The sequence below is a fragment of the Staurois parvus genome, unplaced genomic scaffold, assembly GCF_062004578.1.
Source record: "Staurois parvus isolate SC_StPar_1 unplaced genomic scaffold, SC_StPar_1.0 ptg000249l, whole genome shotgun sequence".
Lineage (NCBI taxonomy): Eukaryota > Metazoa > Chordata > Amphibia > Anura > Ranidae > Staurois > Staurois parvus.
In genome coordinates, this window is record NW_028318045.1 from 13529433 (window position 1) to 13553568 (window position 24136).

A 24136-nucleotide genomic window follows, 5' to 3' on the forward strand; every position below is an offset into this window, starting at 1 on the left:
AGGGGGCCCAACTTCTGATCTTGCACCCAGGCCCACTGCATTCAGAAAATGCCCATTCATGGAGCACTCCTTTTCGCAGGTGTTAAAATTTCGAGTCCAGACCTACTAGCCGGTCATAAAACTTACTCGCTACCAGTTGCCCCATCCAACCTTGCCTAGGTCCGCCCCCAACCCCACCCCGCCCCGCCCCCAACCACGCCCCCTTAAAGCTTATGAAATTACATTTTTCTTTAGAAAAAATAGTCCTAAATATAAAACTGTACACAGTAATGTATATCGAAGCTCCCCTGTACTCCATTATAGTGATAGGACATGTTGTATACAGTATTTACTGTTCCGAGTCCCCCGCGACGGTGGAGAGGGTGTCTCCTTTCAGCGTAGGAGAACGGACCTCTCCTGTACCTGTCCCCTCGGCGACGGTGCCGCAGAAGCCGGAAACCAGAAGTTGTAAACCGGGAACTCGGCTTCACAATGATGCTTGGAGCGCAGGTGCAGTCGCTCCAAGCTTCATCTGTGCTCTCCGCTCGCAGCCGCTCGCCACAGAGGAATTTCTCCTCGCATTTGGCGAGCGGCTTTTCCAAGCCCTGTACTAGTAGTTTGGATTATGTTTGATTCCTGCCAGAAATGATTTGAAATGAGCTAATAGATAATATATTGATCCCAATTTGGCATTGTAAGATATGCCAATCAAGAGATTGTGGGCTGTTATCTTACCTCCAACAAGTCCAGGTGGCAGATCGGCTAAAGTCCGCAAAAGCTGAAAAAAAAAACTTGGTTGCCTAATTATACAGTACTATAAAACGTGCCTGTTCTTACCAGGAGTCATTTTGGTGGCGGATGTGTTTTCTCTCTTGTACTCATTCATTCTCTTAGCATTTAATAAATCATTTAAGAAATATAATTTATTTTGTGTCATAGGCAATGTTAGACCGTGACACATGGGTCTTGCTCCATTGTATGCAAGCCATGCGGTAATTGCCATGATTATTCAGAAAGTCTCTTCTGTGCGCCTCTCTGATTTAGTTTCACTTTATTACTAGAGCCTGACTTTCCCTGTTTTGTGGCTAAGCCCTGCCAAGTGCCATTTTACTTTTCAATAACACCATCTCAGTTACCAGTAAAGAGTGGAATGGCAGTGAGCAGAAGTCTTCTGACAGGAGAAGAGAGCAGAGCGACAGAGAGGTGAACTCATCACTGTGCTGCTTCTCATTTCACTGTCCAGTTACAGGCTGGGGACGGGTGCAGGACAACCTGGGCTCAAAAGAAGGGGGTGATTATTGCTGACCATCAGACTGAACTCATCGAGAAGCAAAACAATCCTGTGGAGGAAAACTCTGCAAAAGCTGTTTTTTGTTGTTTAAAGCATATTAAAGTGTTACCCAGGACCCTGCATTCACTATATCTGGTCTCCCACAGTACACAGAACATGGAAATACAATTATTTTAGTAAATATAAACTGTTAAATATCTTTTCTCATCAGCAGTTAGAGCAGTCTTGTGACTTCTATCAGTGTCCAGCTAAGCACTGGTTAAAGCTTGTCGGAGGAGTTTTAATTCTGTTCTGACTGTCCTATGAGGTTATATAACCCCTGACCCTCTGTCTGAACAGTGCTGATTGGCCTTGTGCTGATCACATTCACTCTCCCAAGAAAAAGAAAACATAAAACTCTCTAGCGATACACACTAAACTGAGCATGTGCAGTGACTCCTAGAGCTCTGTACTATCAGCAGATGGATTGGGGACAGTAGAAGGGGAGGATCAGAGAAGACAGGAGCAAACAGCAATTTAACACAATCTGGAGGAGTGACCCCTTAGGTTCCACAGTGAGTATAACAAGCATGCTTTACTGCATATACAGACTGATTTTACTGTTGTGGGTTTAGTAACACTTTAAACCCCAAACTAAACATGTATTATATTGCAGCGTATACCAATCTTTAAATGTAGTGGCTGCATTTGTTTTATTTTTTTTAGGCTTTTTCCATCTGTTTTAACCTGGTGATGTGGCCAGTAACACACCTCCATGTTAGTGAAACACAACTCTGAAGGAATGGGCACAGGACGTAGCAGACAGCAGCATTGTCAGTCTGGGAGTGTTAAATGTATTAACAGATTTGAATACAGTAACAAATTGAAGCCAAACTCTAACTTACACTTTATAATCAGTTAAAGTAACAGTTTTTTTTCCCTTTTGGGATAAAGGTTTTACATGAATAAATAAAAGCTGATCATTTTAATCACCCCTCCCCGTGGTAAATGGATTCTCCCATCCATGTAAACTGATACATTATGCTGGAGAGCTTGAGCTTCTGATAAACAGCAGACTTACTGGCTGGATCTACAGATAAAAATAGAAGAAAGCCTAAACAAAGGAAACTAATACGCACAGGGGCGGACGGCCAATTCATGGGGCCCCAGGCAATAGGGGATCATGGGGCCCCTGTGTCCTTGCCCAAACTCAAAAAAGCCTATGAAAAAGGTACCAGGGGCATCTCATGGGGCCCCCTACTGACCCCGGGCCCTCGGGCAGTGCCCGAGTTTCCAAATGGTCAGTCCGCCCCTGAATATGCACATCACATCTAAAAATTGGTAAGCTGCAATATAGTAAATCTTTGCTTTTTTGGGTTTAAGGCTGGCCATAGACGGGCTGTTTATTGGCCAAATTGTCGGCCAATAAACAAAAAATCGGTCGTTGCCAATGTTGCCACCAATGTCTACGAAAAACATCTGTTTTTCGTGGATTTTCCAGCATGACTGATAAAAAGAAACGAGAAGATCCACAAAAAACGGCTGACGGCATTGCCCCACTACCAGCATGAATATCGGCCGATTTTTCGTGTGGACGAAGATTCGACCGATAAACGACCCGTCTATGGCCTGCATAATACTACTTTAAACTTGGGCCATTCATTTCTTGTTATCATTAGTAGGAATTCCACTTTAAAACCAAGTACAATATGACTGGTATATTTCAGCTGCATTTATGGAACTCAAGCTTCAGCAAAGAAGTGAAACTTAATCAGAGGGGCACAGAAGGCACTTTTCCTCCTAAAGGCTGGGAAGAAATGCTGAGGCTGAGACGCTGACTTCATCATTTTCTGAGCTGTGATATGATAGTGAACTTCGATCCAGTATCTTTTATTGCGGTTATGTTGTTTCAGTTGCAAGAGATTGCATTGTTCATGAGCAACCAAACAAACCTTGATAAAAAATGATTGTTAGTTATGCAGCAATAAAAAAGCCTTTACAGGAAAATGTCACCCTTTCAATAATCACCTCTCAGTAGGTTCCTTGGTAAAAGTTTCCTTCTACCTTTCAGGGTGTTCCTCAGACTGCATTCTCTAAGACGTATTTAGATCTGGTATTAGGCTGGGTTCACAGTTGGTTGGTGCATTTTGAGCAGTGCATTTTTTTCCTGCATGCTTTTGATGTGTTTTTAATGCATTTTGCATTATTTTGGGTTGTGTTGCTGTTTGTAAGTGTTGATGTTGCTAAGAGGAGGTGTCTGTTGTCATGCAGGAAGACACACAAAAAACGCATGTACATGTATTTTTCATCCATTTCTGATGCAATTCCTTTGAAGTCTATGGAGCCAAAAACACACCGTGATACATGTAAAAAAAGTCCCTATAGCTTTCCTAAAAACACATTGAAGGAAACTGCAAATTGGGCCCAAAGTGTTAATATTTTGTGTGGCCACCATTATTTTCCAGCACTGCCTTAACCTTGGGCATGGAATTCACCAGAGCTTCACAGGTTGCCACTGGAGTCCTCTTCCACTCCTCCATGATGACATCACGGAGCTAGTGGATGTTAGAGACCTTGCGCTCCTCCACCTTCCATTTGAGGATGCCCCACAGATGCTCAATAGGGTTTAGGTCTTGAACAGGCATTACCCTCAGCTTCTTTAGCAAGGCAGTGGTCGTCTCTGGAGGTGTGTTTAGGGTCGTTATCATGTTGGAATACTGCCCTACGGCCTAGTCTCCGAAGGAAGGGGATCATGCGCTGCTTTAGTATGTCACAGTTCATGTTGGCATTCATGGTTCCCTCAATGAACTTTAGCTGCCCAGTGCCAGCAGCACTCATGCAGGCCCAGACCATGACACTCCCACCACCATGCTTGACTGTAGGCATGACTTGTCTTTGTACTCCTCACCTGGTTGCCACCACACATGCTTGACACCATCTGAACCAAATAAGTTTATCTTGGTCTCATTAGACCACAGGACATGGTTCCAGTAATTCATGTGCTTAGTCTGCTTGTCTTCAGTAAACTGTTTGCAGGCTTTCTTGTGCACCATATTTAGAAGAGACTGAGCTGCAGGGTAGTACTCCAACATGATAAGGACACCAAACACACCTCCAAGATGACCACTGCATTGCTAAAGAAGCTGAGGGTAAAGGTGATGGACTGTCCAAGCATGTCTCCAGACCTAAACCCTATTGATCATCTGTGGGGCATCCTCAAACAGAAGGTGGAGGAGCGCAAGGTCTCTAACATCCTCCAGCTCCGTTATGTCGTCATGGAGGAGTGGAAGAGGACTCCAGTGGCAACCTAGGAAGCTCTGGTGAACTGCATGCCCAAGAGGGTTAAGGCAGTGCTGGAAATTAATGGTGGCCACACAAAATATTGACACTTTGGGCCCCATTTGGATATTTTAACTTTTGTTGCCAGCGGTTTAGACATTAACCTCCCTGGAAGTATTCCCGAGTGTAGCTCGGGGTAAAGTTTCAGCACCACAAGCGGTAACCCCAAGCTACACTTGGAAATACCTTGCAGCATTGCTGCGGGATCTCTTGTGCACTCACCTTGTCCTGCGCTCCCGCAATGTCCCCCCTGCAGTGTCCCTGGCAATGTCCTCCAGCCGATGCCGGGATCTGTCTTCTGGGTTCCATTCCCTGCGACGTCAGGACGTACAGGGACAGAACTGGCGGGAAATTTGAAACTTTTAAAAGAGACATTCACTAAATTCACTAAAATCACATAGTAAAACATTAATGTATCAAACCATTTCACATACATTTTGTCCCTAGTGCTTTGTCCTGTGCTCTGCCTTCATTTTTACTGCCTTGAAACTGAGAAAAGTCCAAAAAGCGTCCCTTTAGGTCAAAAGCGGTTTTAGACCAGCTAGAGAACTGCGATAGTAAATTAGAACCACTTGCAGAATTGAGTGATAATGATTCGTGGGGAAATTCGTCATCAGACACTGAAAGCGATTTTGCGACTTTGCTCAGTGATGTGCGAACTTGGCGCTCTATTTCAAATTTAAGTGTTTTTGGTTTGATTATATTATTGAATTATATTTATTATTATATTATAATTTTTTATGATTATTTATTATATTATAATTTATGATTTCGTGTTTCAAATTTTAACATACCCGGGATGTTTACTAGACTCTTGTTCGGACAGATTTCAGTGAGTTATTCCTAAAAATTACAGGCCTAAAATAAAAAAACTACATATTTCCATGCAAAAAAATGTACCGCTTTGAGCACAGAAATATGGACATAATCAGACCGCTAGGGAGGCTACTGACTGTGTGTTGAGTTATTTTGAGGGGACAGCAAATTTACACTGTTATACAAGCTGTACACTAACTACTTTACATTGTAGCAAAGTGTCATTTCTTCAGTGTTGTCACATGAAAAGATATATTAAAATATTTACAAAAATGTGAGGGGTGTACTCACTTCTGTGAGATACTGTATATGCTCAGTGCTGACACACATAATCCTGTGTGATGGTCTTCACTTGCAGTCAAATCATGTAAAGTATGGCAATGATAGCACTGACAGTGGCAGATAATCACTGTGAGTTTAACAAAAATCCAGCACTGACAGACGGCAGCCACAGATAACAGTGACCTGTGGGTGAGGATATAATAAAACGCAGCCTCTCGCTGCTTGCAATTGGAAAGAGTCACCAGATGTATAGCGCTCGGCTGAGCAATCACAATCCAAGGGGTAAATTAAAATGTGGACACAACCTGGGCCAATAATATAAGCTCACCGTTCCAGATATGGTCACCGATGCCGATGGATCCCGATTGGCTGTATGATGCCGCTGGTCACACATTCCATGCAGAAATGAGTGTGAATAAGAATGCAGTGGCAGTCCCACTGTGTCGCAGCTGGTTGGTAAAGCCACATGGAGGTCTGAATGTCTGGGACACAGGCGTCACGACACTGTGATGTCAACGCATTTTGCCCACCGAGTCACGTGAGCTTATTCAGGATGCTGTGATCCACACAGCAAGGGCTTATATGGAGACCAATATGTAATTTACAGATTAACCCACAGGGTTATCAATTCCTTCATCCTCTGGGAACTGCCTGCATACTCTCGCCACATGAGGCTGGGCATTGTCGTGCACCAGGAGGAACCCAGGACCCACTGCATCAGTGTAGGTTCTGACAATGGGTCCAAGGATTTCATCCCGATACCTAATGGCAGTCAGGGTGCCATTGACTAGCCTGTAGAGCTCTGTACGTCCCTCTATGGATATGCCTCCTCAGACCATCACTGACCCACCACCAAAACGGTCATGCTGAACTATGCTACAGGCAGCATAACATTCTCCATGGCTTCTCCAGATCCTTTCATGTCTTTCACATGTGCTCAGGTGGACCTTTCTCTGGGGGCACTTGTGAGGTGGGCGTGGAGGAGCCAGGAGCGCCACCAGGGGACCCAAGAAGGGGAGGATCGGAGCTGCTCTGTGCAAAACCATTACACAGAGCAGGTAAGTATAACATGTTTGGTATTTTAATTTTAAAAAAATCAAACCTTTACAAATACTTTAAAGGGGATTTATAACTTCTTTGCTTGTATACCGTATGTTTATATAAATCAGACTGCAAACGTACCTCATCCCTCATCTATCATATAAAAAAACATAAAAACAAAATGAGAAAGTGGACAACATCATATTGTTGTATAAAACATGTTTATTGAAACGTATCTTCCAAAATTTATCATAAAAACAGTATGTTGGCTAATCAGCCCAATATATCACAGCATTGTATATCATGACATCAAAGTACTCTAGAGATCGACGCATTTCACTTGTTTGCTTCCTCAGGACCCCATAGGAGTTGAAGACAAAAATGTCCAGTATCCTAGCTTGAAGATACATACAGTATGTGCATATATTTGCAACACATTAAGTAAAGTCTCATTTGGTTTTTATGGTTTTTTATATGTATACTGTATGTATTCATTATGTTATAACCACATTACACACACAGCCGAATGAGTCAGAGGAGAACCGTACTCCCTCTTACCTCTCTGCTCTGCACATACAGCACTGCCAGGATTTTCAGTTAGTCCGGAATGTGTAGAAAGTGAACAGCCAGTGCTGAGCTGCCCCCTTCAGAATCATGGGTATTAAAGTGAACCTTTCATCAGATATATTTTTCCATTGTAGCTCCATGCAACTTAAGTAATGTGAAAGTGACACACCTCTTCAGGAGATCACAGGACTTCCACTGCCAGTGCTTTCATCTGCTTTTCTCTCTCCAGAAGGACAGAGCATCTTTGTTCAGACTTCATCCAGGGTCACAATCTACTTCCTGCGCTGAGATGCCAGATCGAAGATTACACAATCATGTAAATGTTGGTTCCTGTGTATTTCTACACTCACCGGCCACTTTATTAGGTACACCTTTTCCATTGCTTGGTAACACAAATTGCTAATCAGCCAATCACATGGCAGCAACTCAATACACTTAGGCATCTAGACGTGGTTAAGATGACTTGCTGAAGTTCAAACCGAGCATCAGAAAGGGGATTTAAGTGACTTGGTTGTTGGTGCCAAACGGGCTGGGCAGAGTATTTAAAAAACTTCTGATCTGGGATTTTCACAAACAACCATCTCTAGGGTTTACAGAGAATGGTCCAAAAAAGAGAAATTATCCAGTGAGCGGCAGTGGACAAAAATGCCTTGTTGATGTCAGAGGAGAATGGGCTGACTGGTTGCTGCAACATTCAGGTGGTAGGGCCAGAATTTGGTGTAAACAACATGAAAGCATGGATCCATCCTGCCTTGTATCAAGGGTTCAGGCTGTTGGTGGGGTGTAATGGTGTGGGGGATATTTTCTTGGCACTAGCAAGGTGTACCTAATAAAGTGGCCGGTGAGTGTAGTTATGTTCACAAATGTCTGACACAGATCAGCCCTTGCTGCAGCCTCTCACCTCGTGACTTGAAAAATTAAGGAAATCATGTCTGCTCTTTTTTCCTGCTCTTATCCGCTACAAATGGGGTTTTACCTTTAAGTTGATAGTTCCACACAACGGCAGCACATATACAGAAAAGAGTGTGGAGACGGCTTGGAACAGGTCATGATCCAAAGCACGCAATGTCATCTGTAAAACATGGTGGAGGCAGTGTGATAGCATGGGCATGCATGGCTTCCAGTGGCACTGGGTAATTGGTGTTTATTGATGATGTGACAGAAGACAAAAGCAGCTAGATGAATTCTGCATTGTTTAGAGAGATACTGTCAGCCCAGATTCAGCCAAATGCAGCAAAGTTGATTGGACAGCGCTTCACAATACAAGTGGACAATGATCCAAAACACACTGCAAAAGCAACCCAGGAGGATTTTGAAGGAAAAGAAGTGGAATATTCTGCAATGGCCGAGTCAATCACCTGATCTCAACCCAATTGAGCATGCATTTCACTTGCTGAAGGCAAAACTAAAGGCAGAAAGACCCACAAAGAACAACTGAAGACAGCTGCAGTTAGAGCCTAGCAAAGCATCAGAAAAGAGGAAACCCAGTCTTTGGTAATGTCCATGGGTTCCAGACTTCAGGCAGTCATTGCCAGTAAAGGATTCTCAACAAAATATTAAAAATGAACATTTTATTTATGATTATATTAATTTGTCCAATTACATTTGAGCCCCTGAAAATGGAGGGACTGTGTATAAAAATGGTTGCGGTTCCTAAACATTGTAGTTGATATTTATGTTCAATCCCTTGAATTAAAGCTGAAACTCTGCACTTCAAATTAATTTGGATTGTTTTATTTTAATTTATTCTGGTGGCATACAGAGCCAAAAGGTATGATAATTGTGCCTGTGTCCAAATATATATGGATCTCACTGTATATATATGTTTTTTTCTTAACAACATTTTAAAGCGAAGCTCCACCCAAAATGGGAAGCTCCGCTTTAAGGACTGGTCCCCTGCTCCCCATTAAGGATTGTCACCTTTGGGGAGCGGGTAACTGAAATTGACAGGTACCCGTTCCCACTTTCTCTGTGATCGCGTAGGCTATCGGAAACAGACGTTGACCTCCCCCCTCCCTCCCCGTAGTCTTCTGGGACAAGACTGGTCCCAGAAGACTACGGGACCATTCTCATTGCATGCGCAGTGAACACCCGGCTATGAAGCTGCAAGCTGTCACAGTTGGGTGCCCACACTGAAGATGCTGACGCCAGGAACACAGGGCAGCCGGTGAAATGGGCTGCGGTGAGGAAACTGCGGGATCAACGGACAGGTAATTGTCCATTTTTTTAAAGTCAGCAGCTACAGTATTTGTAGCGGATTTATTTATTTTTTTATTTTCACTGGAACTCAGCTTTAATGCCAGCAAAGGTGTTTAAAATAATTTTAGCAGTTCATTTCTTTATTAAGATTTTTTTTTCAACAACAAGAACACACAAACACAAGAGCTGGTGAGTGTGGGTAGAATCAGACACATCCCATTCAGAGAAGAGAAGTCAGCTCCTTGGAGAATTCCCCAGTCATTAATGGCATAGCAGGGAGGGGTACGCATGCGCTCTGTCAGGCTGCTGGTCCCTTGTCCTGCCTCTACTGAACAGCAGGGGGAGCACTGTTTGCTGCATCCTCAGCATCGCATTACATCACCGTATCCAGCTCAGCCATCCTGCCCAGCATCTCCTCCACACTGGACCCCAACCTGCTGCTGCGCGCCCACCAGCACCCCTGAGCATGGCAGAGAGCGAGGCAGAGACCCCCAGCACCCCTGTGGAGTTTGAAAGCAAATACTTTGAGTACAATGGAGTCCGGTTGCCCCCATTCTGCAGGGGGAAGATGGAGGAGATTGCTGACTTCCCAGTAAGGGAAAATGACATCTGGATTGTCACCTACCCCAAATCAGGTAAGTGCGAAAAGGGCATGATTGGCATGTGTTTGTATTGGTGCACAGGGAGGCAGATCTGCACTGGGAGCCTGCCTGCCATGGATGCACCAGTCCTCTCTAGGTGTCTGTCTGCAGGAGCTGCTTCTTGGAAACTTTAATTGCCTGGGATGATGTGATGGGATGAGATGACATGTGATGACATGAAATGAGATGGGATGACATGAGATGACATGTGATGTCATGCAATAAGATGTGATGTCATTCAATGAGAAGTGATGTCATGCAATGAGATGTGATGTATAATGAGGATGCAGAGGGCACACCATGGCCAGGGGGCACAGACAGAAGGGCACAGCTTCCATCATCAGTAGCCCTCTCCCCCCAGACAGAGACATCTTGGGCTTGCCATCCTGTGCACTGTAGACAGTTTATTAGAATTAACCATTCCAAGTCTCCAGGAGGTGGATGAGTCAGAGCTCAGTATGATGTCATTGTTTTCTCTCTCTCTCTTGTATCACTGATATACATTTCTGCATGTTCAGGATCCTACAAACCAACAAGATTCTGTCTTCTAAATATTGCAAAGATTTTTTTATTATTTTTTTAATAGATGATGACATCAATATATCACATTTGAATCAGCATGCATTTATTTTGCCTTTACTGCAGTTACTAAATATTTAAGAATTAGGCAAAATTCTTAGAATCCGCTTGGTTGGCGATACAGCGGATTTCCCTCTGCAGTCCCTTTGATTCACACATTTTCCATTCTTGGGCTTCCTTGGTTTGGTATAAATGGACTTTTTCTGGCATGCGTTTGTGAAGTATCTCTAAATTGGACCATGTAGGGCGGTGTTTATTTGCGTTTAGGCTAGGTTCAGATCTTTGCATGTCGGGAACTGCATGCAAAATCACATGCCTTCCCAATACGCAGGGAAATGTGCAGCCCTTTAACAGATGCGCGACCGTTACTGGCATCCCACGCATCTGCAAACGCGTGTTTTTTCGTGCACACTAAACCACATGGATTTCGGTGCTGTGCATCTTGGAAAAGGGTCATGGACTTTTTTTCCACGTTTCTGGTGTGTAGGGCAGCCCATTGAAATGATTGGGCTGCTCTACCCCTAAACGCAACACGAAGTAACGCATGAAAAAATCCATGGAAACACACCCATGCTTGGTTGCACCTGCAGATGTGAACCAGTCTAATTGTTGCTTTTGGCATACTGTATATCACATTACATTTTGTCTTTGTAAGTGTAGCATGTCCCATTTTGCTGCATTATTACAGCTTTTATTATTCTGTACAGGTCAATGGGAATGCAGGGGGAACGCAGGCTGAACGCATTTCAAATGCATCTTAAATGCCAGCCCCCCGAGCTGTGTGCTGTTTCTGAGGATGTCGACAATGTACACTCATCCACAAGGAAATGTATGTGTCTTAGGGAAAGCAGAGAAAAAGGTATCACTCCTTTTTCATCTGAGTGTAAATCTAGAAAGGTGTCCAGATAAACATATTAAAGGGATCATACATGTTTTGTCAGTTTACTTTTTATGGATTGTTGTTTTGAGAGCTTTGAACATTTAACTGATAGTAAAAAAATTTGTGTTTGTTAGTGACGCTGAACTGCAGACAGATGAAAAAGACTCTGTAATCTTCAAAGTGATTGTAAAGGGAATCTTTTTTTAATAACAAACATGGTGTACTGAATTGCTCTTTGCAATGGTTTTGCACAGAGCAGCCCAAATCTTCCACTCTGGTCCCCCATTGGTGCTTCTGACTCCTCCCTTTTCTGAGTGATCCCAAAACAAGCTGCTTGCTATGGGAGCACTTATGGGCTCTTGCCTGAGCTGTGCTCTGTGTATCCATTGACACACAACACTGCTTGGCTCCCCCCCCCCCACTTCCTCTTCACAGGCTGTGATTGACAGCAGCAGGAGCCAATGTCCATTGAGAGAGAGAGAGGATAAAGCAGCTGCCCTCAGAAACAGCACTGGACTGAGAGTGGGCTCAGGTATGTGTAAGTGGGGAGCTGGGGAGAAGCTGAAAACAGAAAGTTTTTTTTACCTTAAAGTGGTTGTCAACCTCAGACATGAAGAAAGCATATGCTTCTATAGTGTGTGCTATAGAGCACTAAGTGTAATTTCTTTCTGCTGCTTCAATCCTCTGTTATCTGCATGAGTTTTCCTGACACCAAGAGAAAAATGGTGACAAGGGAGGGATCTCCAGCAGAATGACAACCTCAGCTCTAATCTTGTGTGCTGTGTAAAGGGGGGAGTGTGTCCCTTCCCTCCAATCAGCTCTCAGAGCTCTCCGCACTGATGTAACTTCAGCTCCCTGCTTTTCAGAGCTGAGAGATCCTGTGTAAATTCTGCACTTGGAATGGATGTAGGGCAGTGATGGCGAACCTATGGCACGCGTGCCAGAGCTGGCACGCAGAGCCATCTCAGTGGGCATGCCAGGAAGAAGAGGATGATGAGCGCGCATGGACCGGCCATCCAGATCTCGTCCACACTGGATCCCCATCAAACTACATTTCCCACATGTCTCTGGGGCCAGGGTGGGCGTGGACGAGAGGAAACGGCTCCAATGCGGCTCTGGCACCAGGGGTGATGTACCCGGGGATGGGCGCGGAAGAGAGGAAGAGGCTCCCACACTGCTCCGGGGCCAGGGGCAACGTGTTCAGCGTGGATGGGAATGAGCTGCTGGGTTGGAAGCCACACCGACGCTGCCAGAGGTGAGATTGCTTGCAGTGTCATCCATCAGTGCCCAGCAGTGTCGCCTGTCAGTGCCCAGCAGTGTCGCCCATCAGTGCCGCCCATCAGTGCCATCCATCAATGATGCCCAGCAGTCCCATCCATCAGTGCCCAGCAGTGTCGCCTGTCAGTGCTGCCCAGCAGTGCCACCTGTCAGTGCTGCCCAGCAGTGCCACATGTCAGTGCCCAGCAGTATCGCCCATTAGTGCTGCCCATCAGTGCCACCCATCAATGATGCCCAGCAGTGTCATCCCTCAGTGCCCAGCAGTGTCACCCATCAGTGCCCAGCAGTGTCGCCTGTCAGTGCTGCCCAGCAGTGCCACCTGTCAGTGCCCAGCAGTGTCGCCCATCAGTGCTGCCCATCAGTGCCACCCATCAATGATGCCCAGCAGTGTCATCCATCAGTGCCCAGCAGTGTCACCCATCAGTGCCCAGCAGTGTCGCCTGTCAGCGCTGCCCAGCAGTGCCACCTGTCAGTGCTGCCCAGCAGTGCCACCCATCAATGATGCCCAGCAGTGCCACCGATCAGTGCCGTCTGTCAATGCGTCCAGGTAGGCAAGTGGTTAATTGCAGTGTTGGCACTTTGAAATAAAAAAGTTGGTTTGTGTTGCAGTTTTGGGCACTCGGGCTCAAAAAGGTTCGCCATCACTGATGTAGGGGAAAGACGACTAAATAAACAGGTACAACTTACGTAGAAGGATTTGTTTAATCTCTGTGTATCACCTGAGGCCAGTCACTTTGCTGGGTATATGTGAGGGTTTACAACCACTTTAATGCAAAGAATGCAGTGAGGTAAAAAAAATTTCACCTTCAGAATCAATTGAATACATCATTATCTATTTTCTATATGCAAGCAGTGTAATTGCCTAAAAAGATATAGTATCAGCCAATTGCAGTCCCTGTACAGCAGAGCTGGAGTGTGAGATGAGAAGTAGCACAAGGAGCTAATCACTTCGTGTGCTGACAAAAGCATGCTGATAGGAGGAGAAAACACAGTGACAGAGATTAGCTCATCACTGTGCTGCTTCCAGGATGACTTTTGATCAGAGGAAGTTGGTTGGTCGATCTTGGCCATCAAAATGCGGATTTCTTTAGTTGGGAAAAAAGTATTGGGGAGGGAGAGCTTTGGACTGAAAGTAAATTATTGCAACAAAAGTATTTTTTTTATTTTAATGGATTGTTAATTTTTAATTTTGTTATTTTTTTCTGCTGGAGTTCTGCCTAAAATAATTAGTATAGGTGTAGCATCATCAAAGCAGCCACTGTTGAAGTTCTCTATTTAAGCATCTATGGCTGGTTCTCTCTGGTAAGCAGTACCTCTGCTTGTCTGGTCTCCCAGCCCACTGGCTATTCCATGCACACAACCTTGGACTTCCTGAATGCACACAGCCTTGGACTTCTTGAATGCACACAGCCTTGGACTTCTTGAATGCACACAGCCTTGGACTTCTTGAATGCACACAGCCTTGGACTTGCTGAATGCACACAGCCTTGGACTTGCTGAATGCACACAGCCTTGGACTTGCTGAATGCACACAGCCTTGGACTTCTTGAATGCACACAGCCTTGGACTTCTTGAATGCACACAGCCTTGGACTTGCTGAATGCACATAGCCTTGGACTTGCTGAATGCACACAGCCTTGGACTTGCTGAATGCACACAGCCTTGGACTTGCTGAATGCACACAGCACCTGGTTACACACCCTGATGGTTTTCCACAACACCTGGACACTGAGTTTGAAATTTGTTCCCACCCTAAGCACTTTAAAATCTCCAAACTATGGAGCCCAATCCAGGAATACCAAAATCCAGAGAAAGCTGCAAAAGCAGTTTTCTCCACTCAAAATCTTTGCTCCATAGTGCTGCACTCAGCAAATGCGCAAACCCTGTGTCCTTTTCCTGACCATTTCTACCTATATTTGCCCAGTGATAGGGTCTTGCACTTTTACAGTGCCTATGACCAGGCAGGGGGCCTCTGCGGTGCTACTCTGCTTCTGTTGCTATGGGAGACAGACCGCTCACGGAGATGGAGCCAACAATAACTTCCTCATTACTAGAGGACATCCCACCTGTCACAGATACACGCTTCACAACAGACTTGTACTGGCTGTAGACTTCTGTTACCTCTGATGACCACTTGCGTTACACCTCTTTAGTAATTTCAGACCAGGCAAAGGCAAAGTTTCAAAGTTTTATTGAAAGCTCCGAACATTAAAGCTTCAAACAGTCCTCTCCTAACATCCGTAATCCCTAACTCAGGCTTGTGGCTGCCCCAGCGTACCTGCACAGGCAAGAGTCCATGCTTGACTGAGTCCATGATGGCGGCATCTTCAAGGTGAGCTACAGATCTCAGCAGCCCCCCTACATGGGAGAAGGTTCCTGAAGCCAGGTGATCATCAGCAGGAACTCCAGATTCAGCATACCAGACAAGAACTAGCTGAGAGCAGGACTAGACTCAAGACTCGAGAACTCCAGACCCAGAACCCTGTCCCTTTTTATATATCACAGGACCAGTGAGTCGGACCCGAAAAAGACCTGGGAAACACCCAGCAGCACAACTCCATCCCTTCCATCCAGGGCAGCATCTAAAGGAACTAGTAGTAGGCAACCTGCCTACAAACATTACACAAGTCCAGTTCAACTTCTGTGACCAACTACTACTAGCTATACCATGGTCTGAATAACGAAGAACCTTCACAGACATACATGAGCATTTGAGAAACTGAATTGGCTCAGTTGCTCCATTGGGTCTGAGTATAGGTTGTATGTTTTTGAAAGCATTTAAAGGAGCACGAACTGAGTATGACAGTAGTTGTGCCATCAGAATATTGGTCATGTGAGAGTTTTAATGGTAAACAATGGGTCATATTTCTGTATCCTGCTTTGACACCGTGGGATTTGTATGGGAGATGCGAAGGGAAGATGTAGTGTTGCAGTGATGTAGGAGAAAGGATGACCATGCCTGGTATAGAAACAATTGTGTTCCTGCGGTCATTTCTTCCACCCATCTCTCCCTCTTCATTGTTATTGTGAAAAATCATTGGTCGTTACTTATGAGCAGTGGGCAATGTGGATGGCAGCAGTAGGTGATGATGATAAACTTTCAGCAGTAGAACAGGATGGTGATGTAGAGTCAAAGAAAATGCACTGCTTCAACCCTCCAAGAGCTCCTCTCATTGTCTGGAATTGGGTCATGGCTGTCACTCCTCAGTCTGTCACTCCACATTTAACTTAGTATAATCCAAAAGAAAAGCCGCACACTAATGATGTCTTCACATGCAATAGTTTAATCACCTCATAGAGGATAGAGGGTCCTCTGATTAAGCCCATTGAGTGAACATGTCAGAGGCGTGGTCCTGGGAGAGGGACCATGTGCTGAAGCTTGTCCACTGATTAAAGTTTTGCCTATGTGGATATCATCGGTGTTTGACTTTTCCTTCGGATTATACTGAGGATAGTGATGTAGTTTGAGATTTTGAGAAAGAAGACGAAGAGAATTACACTGATATTATTTGACACAGGAATATGTTATGACATTTTACAGTGTATGGGTATGAATGCTGAGATTCCCAAATATATGGGTGAACAACTATGGATTAGTTTTGCTCACACATGTTGCTCATAGTGATGGTTAATAGGATCATTTCTAGGCTGGAGATGTCACCACTATGCCACAGATGCCAATACTGCCTGTCCTGATAACCTGGTTTTAGGGTGGTGGAGCTCTTGGATTAACCAGCTTTCCAGATTTTTCTCGCACAATAAAACCAAGCATCGATGAATGGAGATTTATGTATAACACCCAAAATGCATTGGATGTCAACCTTTAATAGGCCTTTTGTATTCCAATCTTTATTTACATACCACAAATGCATAATATGATATCAAATGAAACACAAAGGGGAAGACCATTTAGTAATGCACATCATCAGCAATGAAAATCACAAAACTGTATAGCATGCAATATACACTATATGCATATTAGATTCTTACTGGGGTGCTATGGATGTGCAGGTATGATCAACAAAGGCAATAAAGAGATCATGTCTATCGCTTTGGTGGTGATTAAACTGGAGCTTGCTGGGTCATATCACAAGAAGTGATAAGCCCACTATGCACTCCAGAGTCTTATAGTGGAAGAATAAAACACCTGCCATGTTGTTTGTGACAAATAAAAATTCATATCCGAACTAATCTCTATGGCTTGGCACTCTCACCTTTTCTCTTCATACAAGATATACCCTGCTAGTGTAAGAGAGGAGCATCATCATCTGTGCCAGAACTACCCATTCTCATACTATTGGTCAATCCTGTGCTCTGCCATCCAGCTGCTTCCTTTACTTGTGTTGCTACTTCTGCAGTGGGAAAGCTTGGGGGCATACTGATAAGAGGTGGTCAGACAAGAGTTTCAGGGCTTGCTGAAGGCTGTCCTCCTCAAGGCTGAAGTTGACAAGTGGGGCTGCCTTTAAGTAATACATTGGGTAAGGGTGGCTGCAAAAATATGAAGAATGTTAGGCAACAGCAGCCTTGGCATCCATGGAAACAGGCAATGGATTTGGACCATGTGTCTCGGTTGCCCCACACTAGTGAAGCCCGTAGTTACCACTACTTCAAAAACTATCAGCGTTGAGTGAACCATTGGCGCTTTATAAATACTGTATAATATAATAGTAATATCATCTGACCCAGTGGCAGACACATCATGAGTAGTTCCTAAAAAGAAAATACTAAATGTCATGTCATTAAAGCTGATCTCCATAGAAAAAAATCCCCATATTCCACTTCACCCCCTGTACCTAATCTCTATTTTTTGTTTTAAATAATCTACCAAAATGTTCCAAATTACTTGCCTTAAATTTAGGTCAAATGATAAGAAAGGTCCAGGTCTTCTTTCTTTGCTTTTTAACCCTTCAAATGCTTTTTTTTTTTACTTACCTGAGCCACTTTACCTCCCCCAGTGCAGTCCAGGCTTGCCGAATGGCTTTTTTTTGCTGTCCCTCATGTTACAATGTAATGAACCCACTGCTTGAAGTCTTCAGCACCTGGCTGTGAGGACCCCTTCTTGGTGGACACTTCTCAATCTCTGTGGGAAGCTTCCATGTCAGCAGCAAGCAATGTGGATTCTCAAAAAAAAAAAAACCTCCCACACTGCAGACCAGAAGAAAGAAGACTCATCATATGACCAAGAATTTAGCTTAAAAAAATTAGGTGTTTAGTTTACTTATTTTAAATCTTAATCGGGCTTTAAGTTAGCAGGGAGTGAAGATAAAAGTGGGTAAAATTTACTGCGGGTGATTCCATCACATTCTTCTTGCACATACTATCCATTGCCATACACTCCTTACATTCCTCTTCCTGTACATACTACCCACTGACACACACTCCGTACCCCTCTTCTGCACATACTACCCACCACCATACACTCTGCAATCATCTCCCTGCCCATACTACCCACCTCTATACACTCCTCTTCCTGCACATACTACCCACCGCCATACACTCCTCTTCCTGCACATACTACCCACCGCCATACACTTCTCTCCATACACATAAAACCGACTGCCATACATTCCTCTCCCTGCACATACTACCCACCGCCATACACTCCTCTCCATGCACATACTACCCACCGACATACACTCCACACTCCTCTCCCTGTACATACTATCCACTGGCGTATACTCCATACCCCTCTCCTGCACATACTACCCACCGCCATAAACTTCGCACTCCTCTCTCTGCACATACTACCCACCACCATACACTTAGTACTCCTCTCCCTGCACATACTACCCACTGTCATACACTCCATACTCTTCTCCCTATTAATACTATCCACTGCCATACACACCGCACTCCTCTCCCTGCACATAATACGCACCGCCCTACACTCTATACCCCTCTCCCTTCACATACTACCCACCGCCATACATTCCACTCTCCTCTCCCTGTACATACTACCCACTGGCATATACTCCGTACCCATCTCCTGCATATACTACCCACCGCCATACACTCCTCTCCTGTACATACTACCCACCGCCATACACTTCACACTCCTCTCTCTGCACATACTACCCACTGGTATATACTCCGTACCCCTCTCCTGCATATACTACCCACCGCCATACACTCCACACTCCTCTCCTGTACATACTACCCACTATCATACACTTTGCACTCCTCTCCCTGCACATACTAGCCACCGCCATACACTCCACACTCCTCTCCCTGTACACACTACCCACTGGAATATACTCCGAACCACCATACACTCTGCCCACCTCTCCTGCACATACTTCCCACTGCCATACACTGTGCACTCCTCTCCCTGCACATACTATGCACCGTTATACACTCCTCTCCCTCCCTGCACATACTATCCACCGTTATACACTCCTCTCCCTCCCAGCACATACTATCCACCGTTATACACTTCACTCTCCTCTCCCTCCTTGCACATACTTCCCACCACCATACAGTCCACACTCCTCTCCCTGTACATACTACCCAACACCATACACACCGCACTCCTCTCCCTGCACATACTTCCTACCGCCATACAGTCCACACTCCTCTCCCTGTACATATTCCCATTGGCATATACACACCAAAATCCTCTCCCTGCAAATACATCCCATCCCCATACAGTCCACACTCCTCTCCCTGCACATACTTCCCACCACCATACACACCGCACTCCTCTCCCTGCACATACTTCCCACCACCATACAGTCCACACTCCTCTCCCTGCACATGCTACCCACTACCATACACTCCACACTCCTCTCCCTGCACATACTACCCACCGCCATACACTCCACACTCCTCTCCCTGTATATACTACCCACTGGCTTATACTCCATACCCCTCTCCTGCACATACTACCCACCGCCATACATTTCACACTCATCTCCCTGCACATACTACCCACCGCCATACATTTCACACTCATCTCCCTGCACATACTACCCACCGCCATACACTTCGCACTCCTCTCTCCTGCACATACTACCCACTGTCAAACACTCCGCATTCCTCTCCCTCTACATACTACCCGCCGCCATATGCTCTGCACTCCTCTCTCTGCAAATACTACCCACCACCATACACTCTGCACTCCTCTCCCTGCACATACTACCCATCACTGTACACTCCACTCTCCTCTCCCTGCACATACTACCCACCGCCATACACTCCGCACTCCTCTCCCTGTACATACTACCTGCCGCCATACACTCCTCTCCCTGCATATACTACCCAATGCCATATGCTCCGCACTCCTCTCTCTGCACATACTACCCACCACCATAAACTCCGCACTCCTCTCCCTGCACATACTACCCATCACTGTACACTTCACACTCCTCTCCCTGCACATACTACCGACCGCCATACACTCTGTACCCATATCTCCCAACATTCAGATATGGGAACGAGGGACACCTATTAGCAAATGTATGTGGCCATAGGACAAACCCCGATACACCACCTTAAAGGAGAATTATACAAAAAAAAAATTAAACTCACATGTACTTTTTTTACCACTACTATTCTTTTATACTGGCTTTTGTAATCTACAAATGCAGCAATGTGGAAATTGGATGAAAGGTTTAGCACTGTGAAACACTTTTTGAAAGATAAAACGTGCATTTTATATACAACTATATAGATCAGACCAAAATGAGGGACAAATGAGGAGGAAAGAGGGACAGAGGGACTTTGTTCCAAATCAGGGACAGTCGGGTGGTATGCGTACCCCTCTCCTGCACATACTACCCACTGCGATACATTCCGCACTCTCAGAATCTATTTAACCACATAGCCTTTAAGCCATGCCCAATATTTGGTGCTAGTTAAACCACCCACACTTTTCGCCGCAGCGTGCTAAGCGTGCTGCATTTTTATTCTTCTCAATGCCTAGGGCTCACTTTTGATCTTGTACACGAGTCCGCTGAATTCATGATATGTCCCTGGGGTGTGGGTAGTAGCCCAAAGATCAGCTTTATACTAATTAATAAAATCCAATGTCAGTTTTTTATTTTAACCTTATACAGAAGATTCTTTCATTCTCTATTTGAAGCAAATATTATAATCAAATTAAATAGGTCACATTTGTCGGGTTTGTCCCATTTCCTGCTGCTGTCAGTAGTATTTTCAGTAAATAATTTAGTATTCTGCAGGAGTTGTGCATTATAAATTCTTTCTGTTCTCTGTCAGTAAAAAATACTGTAAATATGAGAGGTTTGAGCATTGTGTGTACTATACATAGAATAAGGTGTTTATGTATCAGAATAATAATGTCATTATTGATCTATTGACCTCTAATTATTTTGCTATTCAGTGCTGTAAATGTATTTATATATGTATTTGGAAACAAAGCACACACGGTTTTAGGCTCCATGCACACTGGGTGTTTTAATAACGCTGGTAACATTAGCTGTGTAAATTCATGTTAAAAACGCAAGTTTTTCAGAATTTTTGAATTAGCATTTGGCAGCCTTCACGTTTTTTGGCGTTTCTTTACCCCTCCTCCCCCCAATTTTTTTTTGCTCAAAAAAAGTACAAAAACGTTGGTTTGCAGTGTTTTACTGTGTTTTGACGCATTTTCCCCGGTTCTCAGCTTAGAGCATTTTTACAGCTCAAAAACTCCTCTAGAAACCCACTAGTTCTGGGGGGGGGGGGGGGTTTCCAGCCAAAAAACACTGATTATAGCCTATGTGTGCATGAACACATAGGATAACATGCTGAGGAGCTTACTGGCTGTAGAAAAAAATGCCAAAAGCCAAAAACAGCAGCTGTAAAAATGCCCAGTATGCATGAAGACGTAGAAGTATAGTGGCTGCAAAAAAGGACATGTTTAACCCCTTTGCGCTGGCGCCTCCCGCTGATTATAGCCTATGTGTGCAGGAACACATAGGATAACATGCTGACGAGTTTACTGGCTGTAGAAAGAAATGCCAAAAGCCAAAAACAGCCACTGTAAAAATGCCCAGTATGCATGAAGACGTGGAAGTATAGTGGCTGCAAAAAAAACCCTTTAAGAGTTTCAGAAGCCGGGAGGCGGGACAGGGTTTTAGGGTCATGTGACTTTGCTGTCACGGTGGTCACATGATCGGAAAAGATCCCGATCACAAGGGAAGATTGGGACCTTTCCGTGAGTCATGGACATATGTGCTGGGAGCGCGCAGGGTGCACACTCTCAGCACATATGTATTTTCTAATTGCACGCAAATATGCAGCTGCTCGGCGTCAAGGCCCAGGGGAGATTGGGACAAGGCCCAGGGGAGATTGGGACCTTTCCGTGAGTCATGGACATAAGTGCTGGGAGCATGCAGGGTGCGCACTTTCAGCACATATGTATTTTCTAATTGCATGCAAATATGCAGCTGCTCGTCATCAAGGCCCAGACACAGAGAGACCCCATATTTGTGTGCGCTCGGAGTCTAGGGGTTGAGGCCCTGTTTAGATATTGCATTGCAGGAACAAGCGTTCCCACTTGCAATTTTAACAAGTGCGATTTACACACATTTCTGCATGTCACACCTAGGGCAGCCCATTCATTTGAATAGGTTGCCCTATGTGCATTTGTCACCCACAAGAGACTCCTGTTTCTTGTTGGTCGACAAGCTTAGCGTGGTTTTTAAACATACATTTTGCCGCAATTGTTACATGTTTCTGCAGAACAATCTCTGCTGAATCGCACTGCTTTTGAGGTACCATTAAGAATAATAACACCCAAATGCGTGCTTCATGTTCTGATTTGGAGTCTGCGGCAGAACTGTCAAGTGATTCTGCCTGCAATTTCAAAATGTCTAATGTGAACTTCGGTGTAAATATGTAAAGCTTTGTATAAAACATCGGGCCTCGTGGTAATGTATCTGTAAGAAAAACTGCCTGAATTATGCATTGCAACCAGTTAGCTTAGTTTTATGGGTCATTGTTGAGAAAAAAAAAACAATCTTGTACATTGCAGGAATTTTAACAAATATAGTAGCAGACTCCTACCGTTTCTCTCTAAAAAATTAGCTGTTTGTTTCACCGTGTTTTTTGAATCTGAATGGGAGAAACTGGATCATTGTAACACCTGGTGCACTCTCAGTGTTCTGATGAGAAACGTTGCAGTGTCTGCATTGCTTTAGAAGTAATTAATCCTTGTAGAGTATATCACCAAAACTAAAATTTCTATTGCAGGAGATGCCTAAAATGTGACTAGCATTATAGAGCAGACTACTAGGAAAATCAGTGAGCTAATCACACAAGCTGGAAAGGACATTTCTGGGAGTGTTCTGTATACCAGCGGTGTACAGAACAATCCCAGGCTTCCATATTGCCTTGAACGTTACAGCGGCTGCATACTGAAAAGGAAAGGCAATCTTTACAAACATTAAATTACAATATGGCTTGTGTATCAATGGTATATGTTATATTACTTTTTTAATTTACTATATTTTATTTCACAAAAGTGGAGTTTTTAGCTTTTTTAGCAATTGCAGATTTTTTTTTTGTCACTCAGGTGACAGGTTTATTTTAAAGCCAAAGTGGCGGAGAGATAACAAATTTTATCAGTTATAAATTTTTTTCTGCTGCTGCTATGGGGCCTGGGGATTTAAAGGGACCTCATTAGGGAGGCTCGAGGCAAATAGTACATAGAAAGTCTGGGTGCATGTGAAGATAACACATATCCATCACTGTGTTATTAAAGAATATATAAATCCAACAGTTCATATTGCTGATATGTGCCTGCTGTACTATGTACTTGTATAAAAAAGTATCCTGTTCAATTTGTATTGCTTCCTTTGTGTAACATCCCTGGTGTTCTTGTAAGTCCCTCTGCTTTCCTATTAAAAACTGAACACAGTAAGCATGAGAGCACAGCAGGGTCAGTTCTCTACCTGTGCCCCCCCCCCGCACAGGCACTCACTGGGAAGTTAGGTCTGCTGCTGTTTCTCCTCCCCCAGCTCTCTAAGCTGAGAACAGAGATAAAAAAAAAGTGAGGTGAGGGTTTACATATGCTTTAAGGATTGCAGACATTGCTGTTGGCACTGACACTGAACCCTCTGTGACATTTCTGGTCAAGAAAAAATGACATTAGATGTACATGAGGAGAAAACAGAATTGTTGTCACTGGTCACAGATCCCCTTTGCAGGCTATGCAGTAAGGCACATTTGTTAAAGCAGAACTTCACCCAAACAGGGAAGTTCTGCTTGTTTGCATTAGCCCCCACGGGTACGTGGTTTTGACAAGTACTCACTTCCACTTCCGGT

The 24136-nt window shown here is 44.4% G+C and overlaps 1 protein-coding gene across 1 annotated transcript in view; it reads left to right on the plus strand.

The window, feature by feature from the left end:
* Positions 1–9845: 9845 nt before the first annotated feature.
* Positions 9846–24136, plus strand: part of SULT4A1 (sulfotransferase family 4A member 1) — a 56793-nt gene continuing 42502 nt past the window's right edge. Inside the window, exon 1 of the mRNA XM_089680802.1 lies at positions 9846–10128. Coding sequence (XP_089536928.1) covers positions 9960–10128 — 169 coding nt within the window. The 5' untranslated portion in view covers positions 9846–9959. The remainder of the gene's footprint in view (positions 10129–24136) is intronic.